The following is a 14,351-nucleotide window of genomic DNA, read 5'->3' on the forward strand; positions in this document are numbered from 1 at the left end:
GTTTCTCTCTTCTTGTCTCATCTCGTGTTTGAATCTATCGTGCTGACTCACTGACTGCACCGATTTGATTGGCTGAGTAGCCTCAGCGTTAAAACATTAAACAATAACTTTTTCAAACCTTTTTATCTTTATGTTTTAAACATTTTTTAAAAACATTTTTAACATTTTCAACATCGTGGATAAATCCTTATATGCTCCCGGCAACACACTGAACGTCAACTTTGCCTCCTTATTACACTCACCCCTACTTTAGTGGGAACAATGAGTCTGCATCTTTGATGCGCACAGGTGGATGATGCGGGGATGCAATGTAGACAGGAATAAACGCAGATCATCCTCTGGCTGCAGCTGACCGCTTTTGATCAAAGTCAATGCGGAAAACCCGCACTCACACACACAGGTAGGTGGAGGTGAAGAGAATGAGCACTTTTACAGCCTTTTTGGCGAGGTGGGGGAACTCGGTCTCCACAGACAGCCAAAAGTGTGCAAGTGACGTTTTCTGCCAGACGCTGTCTCCTCTCTAACTTTAGGTAACTTCACTAAAAATCGATCCATGTTGCCGCTCGCATAAAGTTAGCTGAAGTTAACTAGCTAGATTTCACAGTTTCTCGTTATTTTTTTCTCCTCCCGCTGCGCCTCCCCTGAAGCTCCGGGGAGGCGCGCCTCACACAAACCGCTGATCTAAATAATTAAAAAACATTAACTTCTCTCATTTGTTTCCTGTCCCACCCCAGAACCTTGTCCTGATGATGGCTGTGCAAACACCAGCTGTCCCACTGGGCTGGTGAGACACAGCTGTGCCCCTTGCCCAGTGTCCTGTGCACACATCAGCAGTGGGACCACCTGTGATTCAATAGCACCCTGCTCCCCTGGTCAGTGAAAAGGACCATGGAATATCTTGTGCTGTAAAATAAATGGCTGCTGCTTGTCATTTACATTCCTCTCACAATTTCAACTTGTCTCTAACTCCAGGTTGTTGGTGTCCAGATGGCCAGGTGATGAGCCATAAGCAACAGTGCGTGCTACCAGAGGAGTGTGTGTGTGAAGTGGCAGGTTTGCGCTACTGGCCGGGCCAGCAGATAAAAATGGACTGTGAGATCTGTGTTTGTGAGAGGGGAAGGCCCCAAAGATGCCAGTCTAACCAAGACTGTTCAGGTGAGTCTGAAACAGGCAGTTTTACCTTAAGATCAACATCTAATCTACAGTTGACTTTTACCCATATGCACCTTTGTTTGAGCGATCGTACACAGTCAGTTTTGTCACCCAACAGTGCACTGTGGCTGGTCCTCCTGGTCTGAGTGGGGGGAGTGTTTGGGGCCCTGTGGGGTTCAGAGTGTCCAGTGGTCGTTCCGCAGCCCAAACAACCCCATCAAGCATGGAGACGGGAGAACGTGTAGAGGAATTTACCGGAAAGCCCGCCGGTACGTAGCCCTGTTCACATGGTATTCTTAACTACTTGATTACAATACTATACTTCTACTCTCAGGTACTGAATCCATGGCCCCTATAGGTTTTACTCTAAAGATATTGGAAAACCCAACATCCTTTTAACTAGGGTGGCCAAATTTCCAATTTGATGTAGATTATAATGGTTCCATAAGGATGAATGTTAATGTTTTTATTTTGTATTTGTTACTGCCACCATCACAACATTTGTTTTAATTTTGAACCGTTAGAGCCAATAGAATCGAGGGGAAGTTCCAAAATCCATCCAAACATTACCATTGGTGAATGCATGCCAGCACGCCCAAAACCGGAAGCTGGGTTGTAGCTCTCACAAGCATGCATATGAAATCTCCGTTTTTGAGCGTTTTTGAGAAAAATGGAATCATGGATTGTCAGTAATAATTTTAAATTGACACAGAGACATTGGATTAACCTTGAGCAGCGTTTTTATTCCCTTGAACACAACTTTTGATCACAAAACAGCAAAGTTAAGATGTAATTATTGTCATGGTTTTGAAAACTGATGTTGTTTTCTTGCTCTGTTCTGGCTGCTCGCTCAGTGAGTTCTGGCCGTGCAGTGACGAGACTTATACCAATGGAATCTGTGGAATCTCAGCTTTCAGATGATATTTTGTTTGTGCAGATAGTATGAAGATAGTTTTTGTGAGTTATGAGCAGAAATAGCATTAGCCCGTTTTCGCTAAGGGCTCATTTAGACGCTTCTTGTGAGACTTGTGTTTTGTTACGGTAAAAATGGTTCATATCGTCAGTTAGCTGAGTCTCTTCCCGTTAGGTGGGTATGACACATTCATAGTTTGTTAAATGTTAAGAAGCCCTGAGACACAGTTTCGTGAAAAAAAAGGTTAACAGGTTAACATCTGAAGGCAAAAATGACACTCTTGTACAGAACTTCTTAAAGAAAATAAGCAATTTTTATCAAAATGTACTGCCAACTTCATGGTCTCCACAGGAGATCTTATTAAATAGTTGCACGATATAACACAGAGTAATAACTGACTAGTTTGCTCTATTTGCTCTACATTTTAAGGATCCTTCAAAGATAAAACATATTGAAGTTACATCAAGATGACAAACTATCCCATGCTATCAATTACATTTACCAAACCTTAAAGAAGTCCCATTTTGTGTGTTTGTCTACCGCCCTGCCTGTGTGGGCAAACACACATGTATTCCAATACTCCAGCATGTATTTTACATTGTGTGTGTGTGTGTGTGTGTGTGTGTGTGTGTGTGTGTGTGTGTGTGTGTGTGTGTGTGTGTGTGTGTGTGTGTGTGTGTGTGTGTGTGTGTGTGTGTGTGTGTGTGTGTGTGTGTGTGTGTGTGTGTGTGTGTGTGTGTGTGTGTGTGTGTGTGTGTGTGTGTGTGTGTGTGTGTGTGTGTGTGTGTGTGTGTGTGTGTGTGTGTGTGTGTGTGTGTGTGTGTGTGTGTGTGTGTGTGTGTGTGTGTGTGTGTGTCCGTGTCCCCACAGGTGCCAGACAGACCCCTGTGGTGATTGTGAGTACCAGGGTCAGTCTCACGCTGTGGGAGACAGATGGAGGTCAGACCCCTGCCAGTTATGTCACTGTCTGCCCAACCTAACAGTGCAGTGTTCCCCCTACTGTCCTCACGCTGTCAGTGGATGTCCACAGGTAACAGTGTCTTTTTTGTGTGTGCGTGTCTCATGTGTATTTTGAGACAATAGTGGTGTAGTTTGTAAGTATGTAGCCATTACGCAAATGGAAATATGATGCAGTACATTGGTACATGAGTATTTGACCATGTGTGCTAAATGCTCTTTTGTTTCAATCTTATAATAATAATAATAATACATGGGACTTTTATAGCGCTTTTCATGAAACTCAAAGACGCTTTCACAGAGAATTTAAGAAAACACAACAAAAAAAGACAAAGAAATACAAAAAGAGATAAACAAAACAGAAAAAATACGGAGGGAGTGGGGTGGTCAGTGGTTGAATGCAGTGTTGAACAGGTGGGTTTTGAGTGATGTTTTGAATGCTGTGAGGGAGGAAGAATCTCTGATGGATTGGGGTAGTGAGTTCCAGAGGGTGGGTGCAGCAACGGAGAAGGCTCTGTCGCCCCAAGACTTGAGGTTGGTCCGGGTGGGGAGGGACAGGAGGTTGGCAGTGGCAGAGCGGAGGGAGCGAGTGGGAGTGTGTCTGTGGAGGAGGTCAGTCAGGTAGGATGGGGCCAGGTTATGGAGGGCTTTGTACGTCATCAGGAGGATCTTGTACTGAATTCTCTGGGGGATGGGGAGCCAGTGGAGCTTGATGAGGACGGGTGTAATGTGTTCATGTGTATCTCATGGAAATAGTCTTATCAACAGCTCTGCTTCCTCTACCTCCACATAGTTGTGTTCCATAGCAACTTAAACCAAATGTGTCACCCAATCAAATGTTAAATGTCGTTTTTTTTGTGCAGGGCCAGGATCTGGTGCCTGGAGAGGGAGACAGGTGTTGCTACTGCCAAGGTAAAATTGGGACTGTTGTTCTGCTATCTATGCTAAACAAATGTCTTCCTGGTTAATGATGAACATCATTTTTCCTTCACAAATCAAACACAAGTTAATCAATCGTTACTAATGTTCTCACTAAGTGATCCTAAATGTCAAAGATGACGTTGATGCCAACCTCATCTCTGACATTTAGGATCCTTTTTTTCCATATTGGTATCCTTTTTTCTTTAAATGTAGGTCAAGGAGGTGAACCCTTACTCCCCTATTCTTGTTAAGGTAGACATATCTCAAGTGTACCTGAATTAGTTTATATAGTTGAAACTTGAAAAGAGGATAAGTTCATGAAAAAATAGTAAGAAATCCTACTAATTTAATCCTACTAATTTAATCCTTCAAAGACAAAACGAAAGCACTCTAGATATAACCTCCAGTTCAATGTTTCAATTACTGCAATATTAAAGCGAGTGCTCTCTAACATTAACCTTTCTGTTCTACAACCGCTCTGCAGGAGGAAATGACACCATCACTGTGACAATAAGTCCAGTCACTGTGACCTCCAAGCCAGCAGAGGGCACTACACCTCTGATTCCAACATATCCACTTCCTCCTGGAGGTTAGTGTACTTTTCAAATGATCAGTTGGTCATGCAGTTTCCCAGGTAGAGACCTTTATATCTATATCTATATCTAGTCTATGGTAGAGATAGACCATTTCATATTTTTTTCTAGGACTTTTATTTAATGGTTTATTTACTTCCATTCATTGTAATATTATCTTACCTCTCCTCTCACTGTGTTTAGATGAGTGTTGGTCTCCTCTGGGTGTTCAGACCCTCCCAGCCTCCAGTTTCAGAGCCTCGTCACAGCAGACTGGGCACCCGCCTGAGGCAGGCCGCCTCCATTGGCAGGACCCCCATACAGACCTTCAGGTACACCAAGCTGATTTTAATCTCGGCTGTTTTTGGTGACCCTTGGTTTTCCTTTTAGGTCACTAGCAGCATTACACTTTTGGTTTTGGGGGAATTGACTTGATATGTGTAAGATGAAATGCCATTAATTCTTTAATGGTCCAATAATACACCAAATCTCGCAAAAATAATGTCTGTATTAGAGGTTTTTTTTACGTTAACTTCCAAGTCATTCTCTGAATAAAACTGGGAAACTAAACTGAAAGCTCTATATCAAATTTGGCAGCTACTAATATTAAAGTGCTTTCAACTAAAAACAATGGATGCCAAAGGCTTTATCTAACATATAATGTTGTCAAAAAACTGTGTTTTGCTTTGCAAATAGCCAACTCTGTAATCTTGATGAAGTTAATGCTTTCAAGTCTACAACATGGGAAGTTTCCCAATCTCTACCATCCTGCTGCAACATTACTTGTAATCTGCAAAAACCTTTGTCTACAGGGCTGGAGTCCAGAGCCAGAGGAGTATAAGGATCTACCACAGCGGAGGCCTGAGGGACACGCCAGCACCACACAGAGCCCGTACCTACAGATAGACCTGCTGAAATCATACAACATCACCGGTAAACATTCATGCGGATGCCGTAGAACACCGAACACAGCAATGCTGGTTTACTAAATTGCCAATTCCAACATGAGATTATATACCGTATATAAACACATTTCATCTCTCCCCCTCCTGTAGGTGTGCTAACCCAGGGTGGTGGTGTATTTGGCACATTTGTCTCCAGCTTCTACCTCCAGTTTAGCCAGGACAGCAGACGGTGGTACACTTACAAAGAGCTTGTTACTAATGCCCGTCCCAGAGCCAAGGTTAGACAACAAAACCTACCAAATCCATTCTACTCTCCATCACATGCATTTAAGGCCCATTGTCATTGCTTTTACATATTTTGTAATTGATGTATTTTTTACTCTCCCTCCAGGTTTTCAATGGTAACCATGATGACCGCGGGGTGGCAGAGAGCCGGCTGGACAGGATGGTGTCGGCTCAGTTTGTCCGGTTGCTGCCACACGACTTCCAGAACGGCATCTACCTTCGCCTTGAGATCATGGGCTGCGGAGATAGTAAGGAGATAGTTTAATGCTGCTTTGCTTATGATTTTTGTCTACAAATGAGATTCCTAATTGCTCTCGTCCCCTGGCCAACAGGTAACCACTGGTCGACCACTCCCACTCCTCCCTCCTTAGTCACCCCAGCAGGTGGCTGCAGAAAAAAAGAGTTCCAGTGTAAAAACGGTCGCTGTGTGCCAGCAGGTCCACTGGGAGTGGTGTGTGATGGAGTCAATGACTGTGGGGATGGATCAGATGAGCTATACTGTGGTGAGCACGTCACAACACACCTCAGTTTCATTTAGTGTAGAAGAGTCCCACGCATGGCCCTTTGCTGCATGTCATCCCCTTTCTCCATTTATTTTCAAAAAGGAAACCATTTTGAATTACCGTAGTCTGACCATTACTCAATTGTAGGTACGCAGCCATCCCCCACCCCTATCAGTCCACGTAGCTGTCCTGCTGGTCAGTTCTCCTGCCCACCACCAGGGGGCTGCATTGAGGCAAAGCAGCGTTGTGATGGGATCCCCAACTGTCCCAAAGGAGAGGATGAAACTGGCTGCCACTACTATGAAAACATCACCACCCAGTCAGACAGGTAAAAGGCATTATTTTCATAGTGGTGCTTATAATAGATGTAGTAAATGATGTGAAGTGATGAAGAAGAATGTTAGGTATTTTCTAATTGTCATGGTTGTGTGCTTATGTACAGACCACACACACCCACCCCAGCTCCTCTCAGGACTCCATCCAAAGCTGCTGTTACTCATCCTGCAGTAACACCAACGGTAGACGAACACTTCAATTAATCATCAGATTTTCCAAATACTTAATTTCTTCATCACTGATGTTTATGCCTTTTTTCTTTACTTCTTTTATGTCCAAAGATTTTTTTAAACCTAAGATAATAATTCCCAAAGAGTTTACCAGATATGATACATTTGATTCAAAAATTTTTCATTCAAATGACATACAAACAAATACACAAACACCCTTTTGCAGCATACAATACAGATCAGTTTAACAGCGATGACTATGGATGCCTTCAAATTATAAAACGTACTTGTTTAAGTAATATTAACATTTAACATGCTCAGTCAAGTAGTAAAATGTAGTTATTTATTGTTTTTCCACCCATCTTGGCACTGAAAGACCTGCCGACAGAATACGCCACATCAATATACATTTAACTTATGTTCTAATGTATTTACAGGATGGTGTCCCCGGATATCGTGGTGAGTGTAAATACAGTTCACATTCATTCATTAACAGTTCATTTAAAAAATATATTACCGCAAGCCATTATCCTTAATCTTTTTTTTTTTTCATAGTTCGGTTTGCCAAACTGGCTCTGTTAAATGGTTATAAAAATCATTATATTCTTGCAGGCATCTGCTCCTCTTCCCTTGGCCTGGAGGATGGGAGGATTCGATATGGTCAGCTGTCCTCATCCTCCTATCGGGAAAACAACCCTGCTGATGCTGGACGACTTAACATTGTCCCTAATGTGTGAGTGACCTGATAGATAATAAATACTGGAAAGAAAAAACCCAATATAGCAGAAAGAACACACAGAAAACAAATGTTGTCTCAACCATTGATTGATCTCTTCATGCATTTAAAAAACCAAAACAATATAAAGCATACAGAAAAAGAACAAACCATATCCTCTATATGTGCAGTCAGGTTATGGAGCCTGGGTGGAGCCCCTTACCTACAGATCCCAAGCCATATTTTCAAGTGGACTTCCTGGAGCCCATGTGGGTGTCAGGGGTGGTGACCCAGGGCAGTGAACGCATGTGGGGTTACCTCACCAAATACCGCCTGGCCTTCGCCCTAGACAGCAGCCTCTTCACAGACTATACTGAGGATGGGCAGCCGGGTGGTCCTGATAAGGTCTTTTTTTCTAATTTGGACATTTCGACTCTTTAATGACAATGTGTTTCCAGTTTATTGATACATCCCCATATGAGAAAGTTAAATCTAAGACAATCCACATCCTCTCTGTGGTGGTGTAGGTGTTTGAGGTGCGGATGGTGGGCAGGACCCCCGTGACCCGCTGGCTTGGGCGGCTGGTCAGAGCTCGCTACCTGCGCATCATCCCTGTGGAGTTCAGACACACCTTCTACCTGCGGGCGGAGATCCTCGGCTGCAGAGGAGGTGAGGAATCAAATTAATAATACTCATAATAAAGCTTGATTTATATACCACTTTTCATACATCACGTGAAGCTCAAAGTGCTTTACAAAATGGCACACATCACAAGCTAAAAATAAACAACAAGAAATTCCCCTCAGATCAGATGTTAGAACCTTTAGCAAAATATAACATTTGAACAGGTTAAGAGACACAAGGAGTTAAAAGGTATGATAACAAAAAAATGAAATACTATAAAATAAATAAAGATTTATCTCGGAAAGATAAGACACAAGACAAGTGAATAGATGCAACAATATAAAACCCTATAAAATAAAGTGAACATATAGGTACAACAGAAATAAATAAAAAAAGATAATAGTCATAATTCTAATAAATGTTTAACGATTAAAATATTTTAAAAAACAACGTAAAAAGAAATGATGTACAACTAAAGGATAAAACCCCGAATTTTCACAATGTCTTCTTGTTTACTAGCTTATAAGTGAGTTATTTGTTTTAGACAATGGTGTAGTGGGCGTTGGACGCGGGGGTACGCAGTACCCCCACTTATTTGAAGCATGATTTCTTTTTTTAATAGTCTAATACATCTAAAATCATTGCCAGTGTTATCAGTTGCAACTGTGGGTTTGTTGTAATAATGACGAAAACATAATAGGCAGATTTCACAGTAATTATAATAAAAACGTAGCTCAAGCATTTATGCAACTTGATTTGAAGCGTGTGTGTGTGAGGGGCAGAACCGTGTGTGTAGGGTGACCAGGTGTCCCGCACTGTGCGGGACTGCACACACAGCATTTTTATTAATTGTCCCGCGTCCCACACATTGAGACTATGTCCCGCATTTGAGTGATAGTCGCGCAGAAAGGCCGGATCGGTTCGCTGACAGCCGGCACCGCCCTTTATTATTATGTTGTCTAAACGGCATCATGTAAGTTGCGCTGACAGGCGACACAGAGGTCCCCCAAGCCCCCCCCCCCCCCGTTGACAGTTCACGAGCGCGTCCATAGTGTCTCCCGTCCACCCACCACCCCGTCCACCCAGTAAAAAAATCCCCACTACACCACTGGTTTTAGAGAAATATGGCTGGCCCTACTTTACATCAGTTAACATGATACACTTTCTCCTCCTGCTATTTTAGATGAGCTGGTGACCCCCAGCAGGGTGACCACATCCCCCTCTGGTGGTGGGAGAGTGACGGTGCTGCGCTGTAAGCCAGGCCTGTTTGCCTGCCAGCACATTGAAGAGTGCGTCCCTGTCTCTGTGCTCTGCGATGGTAGACCGGACTGCAAAGACAGCTCTGACGAGATCAACTGTGGTGAGACCTGAGCGATGTTTGGTCATGTCAATTTGTAATCTTCTTTTTAATCCTCACCACATTTGAGTTGCCTTACTTGTGATTGAAAGCATTTAATCTTACAGTTGAGTCAAGAAATACACAGTATCTTTTGGACTATTTTCCTTATCAATGTATGTTTTTGGATTCCTCTTCCTCAGGCACGGCTCCAACCAAAGGCTCTCCAGGGTTGCAAAACCAGACCAGCTCCTCGGGGGGACCAGGTTTCCATGGTGACAGTACAACAGGTGCCCCAGGCCTCCATACCACCAGGTCCCAAGGTGGCATTCCTGGTGTTGAAAGCCCTGGGGTCACAACAACTCCAAGTACAGGTACAATCAATGGTTGTTCAAGTCTGCTTTTCTCTGATTGCCGTTGGATTTTAACCCCCCGTTTATGTGTGCCTGTTGCAAGTGATGTTTGATTATTCAAAACATTCATCTTCCCAGGGGTCACGACAGGTCACCCTGGACTGTATCTCACCACAAGCTCTTCTGGAAAACCTGGGTTGCAAACCACAACAAGTGAGACACAATACAGCCTTTTTTGGTTATCCATAATCCAGGCAGGACCCATTGATTAACACTTGTACAGAAGAGACACAAATTGACATATGAGACTTATTTCCTTTTCATTTACAGCCTCATGGAACGCTACAACCCCCGATGATGATGCTAAACCCAGGGTGCTTTGCGTCGAAGGCCAGTTTGTGTGCCGGTCCTTTGGCTGTGTCGACTCGGCACAGGTGTGTGACGGCAGACAGGACTGTTTGGACGGGTCGGATGAAGAACGCTGTGGTATGCATCAACAAACTGTTGCGGGGGAAAGCACGGAAAAATATGTAAAATAGCTGTTATTGACCTTATTGAAAATGCATTCATGTTTATTTTGAATGATGAACTTCACAGAAATGCAAAATATAAAAGAAAAAAAGACCTGATGTATAGTTCCTGGGAAGACTGTGTGTTCAAATTGTTATTTTATTGTATTCCCTTGTATTATCAGGCACAACAGCCAGACCTGCAGTGACCACATGGGCCCCCCAAGTGCCGAGCCCCTGCTCACACAAACAATTCTCTTGCAACAGTGGGGAATGTGTTCACCTGGACCGCAGATGTGACCTGCAGAAGGACTGTGTGGATGGATCAGATGAGAAAGACTGTGGTAAGATAGAAGGACACTGTAAAAGTGGAAATAAGACAAAACAGAAGAGGGATATTCTTGCCACATTTGTTCCTCTCCTGTATAGTGGACTGCATCATGTCCCCGTGGACAGCATGGAGTGTGTGCAGTGTGTCCTGTGGTCTGGGCTCCTTGTTCAGGCAGAGGGACATTCTGAGGGAGGCTCTGCCAGGAGGGGCCTGTGGTGGAGCTCAGTTTGATGGTCGAGCCTGTTTCCCTCGAGCATGTCCAGGTCTGTTCCCTGAATCTGATATCAAACAAGACGATTCTTTCATATAACACCAGTTTCAAGTTTCAAGGCCTTATTGTCATTAGCATATGGTTCTTCTCCTCTTGTAGTTGATGGTCACTGGGCAGAGTGGAGCGAGTGGTCCGAGTGTGACGCTCAGTGTGGAGGGGGTGTCAGGCAGAGGAACAGAAGCTGCTCCGATCCTCCTCCGAAGAACGGTGGGCGGGACTGTGGGGGCATGACCCTGCAGAGCCAGAGCTGCAACAGCCAGCCCTGCACCAAAGACATCGGAACACAGACAGGTGGGGCAGACTGTCAAACACTAAACTCTGCCGGTGTTTGATTTATATCCAATTCTAATTTCATTCAGTTTCATTCATGAGCAAAGTCTTAAAACACGTTTAAATATCCTAATTCTGGGAATTGAAAAGAAAAGTGGTTTATAGGTCAAAGATGGGTTCGGGTGACAGTAAAACAGGGGGAAATGTGTTGCAAAATGAATGAAAGAGAAGGATGAAAGGAATATAAAAAGGTTAGAAAAGTGTCATAAGAACTATAATTTCACGGGAAGACTAGGGGTAGAGGAAATCGGAGAATTAGGTTTGGGATATTACCAAATATCTGGAACAAACTAGAAACATGCAGGTCTGCTGCAACTCTTACTACTTTTAAATCCAGGCTGAAGGCTTTTATTTTTGCCGCTGTTTTTAATTGAACTATTCATATCTTACACTGCACTGTAACTTTTATTCATGTACCCGTGTTCATATTTTATTATCTTTGCTTTTTAATGTTTCTAATGTGTGTTTTTGTAAAGCACTTTGAATTGCCTTGTGTTGAAAAGTGCTATACAAATAAACTTGCCTTGCCTTACATGTGCTTCCTGTTTGTTCAGGCTGTGTGGAGGGGATGGTGCTGGTGACAGAGGCTGACTGCCAGGCTGGACGGGTGGAGCCATGTCCTCCTACCTGCTCACATCTCAGCTCGTCCAGCAACTGCACTGCAGCATGTGTACCTGGTAAGACGCACAGGAGGGGGTACGGTGTCATTTTTTAATCAATTGTCTAGAGCAGGGGTGCCCACACTTATTTGGCTGCTGAGCTACTTTTGAAATGACCAGCTCACCGAGGTCTACCAACCAAAAATAAAATCCCAAATTGCAAGGGTTGCTGAATAACACGTTTTAGGGCTGCAACAAACGACTCATTTGATAATCGATTAATCTATCGATTAATGAAACGATTAATCGACTATTCGGACTATTACTGTATGCCTTTCACAATTTCTCAAACGCTCTTATTTAGCCATCAACTTTTAGATTTAGCTTGAGGTTGTTTTAGGCATGTGGAAACTAACAATGAAGACAATAAAGATGAATACTACTTGATTCAAAAATACATATATTATTAAACAAACTAAACAAATTGTGAACAAAATTAACATTGCTTTTTATTTAAATTAAATAAATAATATTTCACATCAAAAGAAACAACAATGTTTTAACAAATCGTATTAAATAATCTGATGACAGAACTGTAAACAGAATAGCTGAAACTTTAACAAAATAAAGATGAAGTCTGACTGTTACCTCTAATCATTAACCCATGTTTGTATAATGTAGTTAACTCCGTGTGTTGCTGCTAGCATACATAAAACCTGACGTGGAAACGTTACTCGTGGATGGGGATACAGAGCTACTAGAAAGACAGTCGAACCCGGTGCATTCCTCCGTCTGAATGTGGTGCACGTTTGCTAAATGTTTAGACAAAGTGCTCGTGTTACCGCCCTTACATGCTAAACACTCTTGGCAACGAGCATTGTCCACCTCAAGACGGGTAACATTTAACCACACCTTGGAGCGCTTCTCTCCGCCATCCCCGCCGTGTGTTGCTGCATGTAGCAGCTGCGTGTGTGTTGCTGCATGTAGCAGCCGAGTGTGTGTAAACTGCCCCGCCCCTTTGCACACAGACGGGGGAGAGAGAGATCTCGTCTCGATTGGAAAGGTCGAAAATGCACCGACCATAGACGCATTTGTTTGTCTTTTTGCATGTTAGAAACGACTTGGCGACACTAAGACTGCGAGATAATGTTTTTGTAGCAATAATACATGACCTTTCTCTTTCTCAACTCGCTACTCGGAGGGAAGTCGCTGTCATATGCCTTGTGAACACTCCGATAATGCCTCTCCACGTTACCTTTCTTTGGCAGAGCGACGCTTGCTTTACAAATAAGGCAAATAACCTTTGAATGTGACATTACCTCAAAAATATTCTTCCTCCCATTCTGGGTGGAAGTGGTATGTTAGCTTTTTGCTCGGTCCCGCACTCATTTTGATGTTTGTCTCTTGTTTGTCTTTGTTTGGACCTATCATGCTATATTTGAATAATATAGTGTAGGACCATACCTATAAGGCATATTTATACTTTTTTTTTTTCAAAATACCAAACAGATCATGCATTTTAGCCATTCCTCATTTCGCTCAGTTTAACACTGTCTTTGCATGGACTGATTCTGAGAGAACAGCACCATCTACAGGCCTGGCATATGTACTACAGCGTCTCCAGCGCTTTCGAACAGCAATGTACGTGGCTGTCTCCTCCTGATCGGTGGAGTTGGCCCAATAGCCGTAGCACCACTTCTGTGATGTCATAGAAGTGTTCAAATCTGTATCAGTCTGTATCAGATCCGCTGCAGCCCCTTTTTATCGCTTTGCATTCTGGGTTAACAGACTGGAAAGCGATAGGTCGCTTTTTCTGTCAATCAAGTAAACTACTGAATTAAGTCGCCAAGGGAGGAGGGATCAAAACCTGTTTTGTCTATTTTAACGGAGCTGGATTTTTTTTTAATGAATGACTCGTGATCTACCAGCCTTGCCCCGGTCGACATACTGGGCACCTCTGGTCTAGAGTGATGTCATCATTTTCTACTATAATCATGTAGATTGAGGGATTTTGATTACATTTCTGAGTCCCAGTGTCACAGTGAATGAATAATTTAGAGAATTTGGATTTTAAATAATTTACACTAGATATATGGCATTTGATTTGGAAGTGCCATGCACAAATTATTAATGGTCTCTTACACTGAAATGCTAGTCTAGTGCAGTGGTTCCCAACCTGGGGGGCGCCAAAGATCGCAGGGGTGGCACCAGGCCTTAGACGATTTGAGACCAAATATCATATTTAGACCTTTTTATTTTAATTTTTTTTAATTTCTTTTTTTTTTACATGTAATTGTAATGCAACACATGATTGTCACTAAAAGCCTTGTCTCTACATTACAATAAAATATACAAAATAATTGATTCATTCATTTGAATAAAAATTCAAGTTAGTAGCTAATAAAGGCATAAAAAGACAGAAATGTATAATTCTTTCTTTAATAGAAATGTTTCTTCTGCCCGTAAAGTGTCCAAACCAGGCTTTTCTGGATAAGCACATTTTTAAAACATAGTCATTGTCCATGCCGGGTTCAGTTGGATTATTTGTCACAGTGCTCCGATCAGATCA

At 42.7% G+C, this 14,351-nt stretch overlaps 1 protein-coding gene across 1 annotated transcript in view; it reads left to right on the forward strand.

Annotated features, from left to right (window-relative positions):
• sspo (SCO-spondin) overlaps positions 1-14,351 on the forward strand; it is a gene marked incomplete at its 5' end in the record, with an annotated part of 125,118 nt that overhangs the window by 43,089 nt on the left and 67,678 nt on the right. The window contains 25 exons of the mRNA XM_079661827.1: positions 735-872; positions 973-1,155; positions 1,271-1,421; positions 2,936-3,095; positions 3,886-3,934; positions 4,428-4,532; positions 4,720-4,847; positions 5,328-5,448; positions 5,571-5,698; positions 5,812-5,953; positions 6,038-6,208; positions 6,356-6,536; positions 6,651-6,726; positions 7,152-7,173; positions 7,327-7,447; positions 7,621-7,834; positions 7,957-8,098; positions 9,237-9,413; positions 9,593-9,763; positions 9,881-9,955; positions 10,073-10,228; positions 10,437-10,595; positions 10,681-10,845; positions 10,953-11,144; positions 11,738-11,860. Coding sequence (XP_079517953.1) covers positions 735-872; positions 973-1,155; positions 1,271-1,421; positions 2,936-3,095; positions 3,886-3,934; positions 4,428-4,532; positions 4,720-4,847; positions 5,328-5,448; positions 5,571-5,698; positions 5,812-5,953; positions 6,038-6,208; positions 6,356-6,536; positions 6,651-6,726; positions 7,152-7,173; positions 7,327-7,447; positions 7,621-7,834; positions 7,957-8,098; positions 9,237-9,413; positions 9,593-9,763; positions 9,881-9,955; positions 10,073-10,228; positions 10,437-10,595; positions 10,681-10,845; positions 10,953-11,144; positions 11,738-11,860 — 3,450 coding nt within the window. The remainder of the gene's footprint in view (positions 1-734; positions 873-972; positions 1,156-1,270; positions 1,422-2,935; positions 3,096-3,885; positions 3,935-4,427; positions 4,533-4,719; positions 4,848-5,327; positions 5,449-5,570; positions 5,699-5,811; positions 5,954-6,037; positions 6,209-6,355; positions 6,537-6,650; positions 6,727-7,151; positions 7,174-7,326; positions 7,448-7,620; positions 7,835-7,956; positions 8,099-9,236; positions 9,414-9,592; positions 9,764-9,880; positions 9,956-10,072; positions 10,229-10,436; positions 10,596-10,680; positions 10,846-10,952; positions 11,145-11,737; positions 11,861-14,351) is intronic.

This window comes from Notothenia rossii (assembly GCF_949606895.1).
Source record: "Notothenia rossii genome assembly, chromosome: 12".
In the NCBI taxonomy this organism is placed as follows: Eukaryota; Metazoa; Chordata; class Actinopteri; order Perciformes; family Nototheniidae; genus Notothenia; species Notothenia rossii.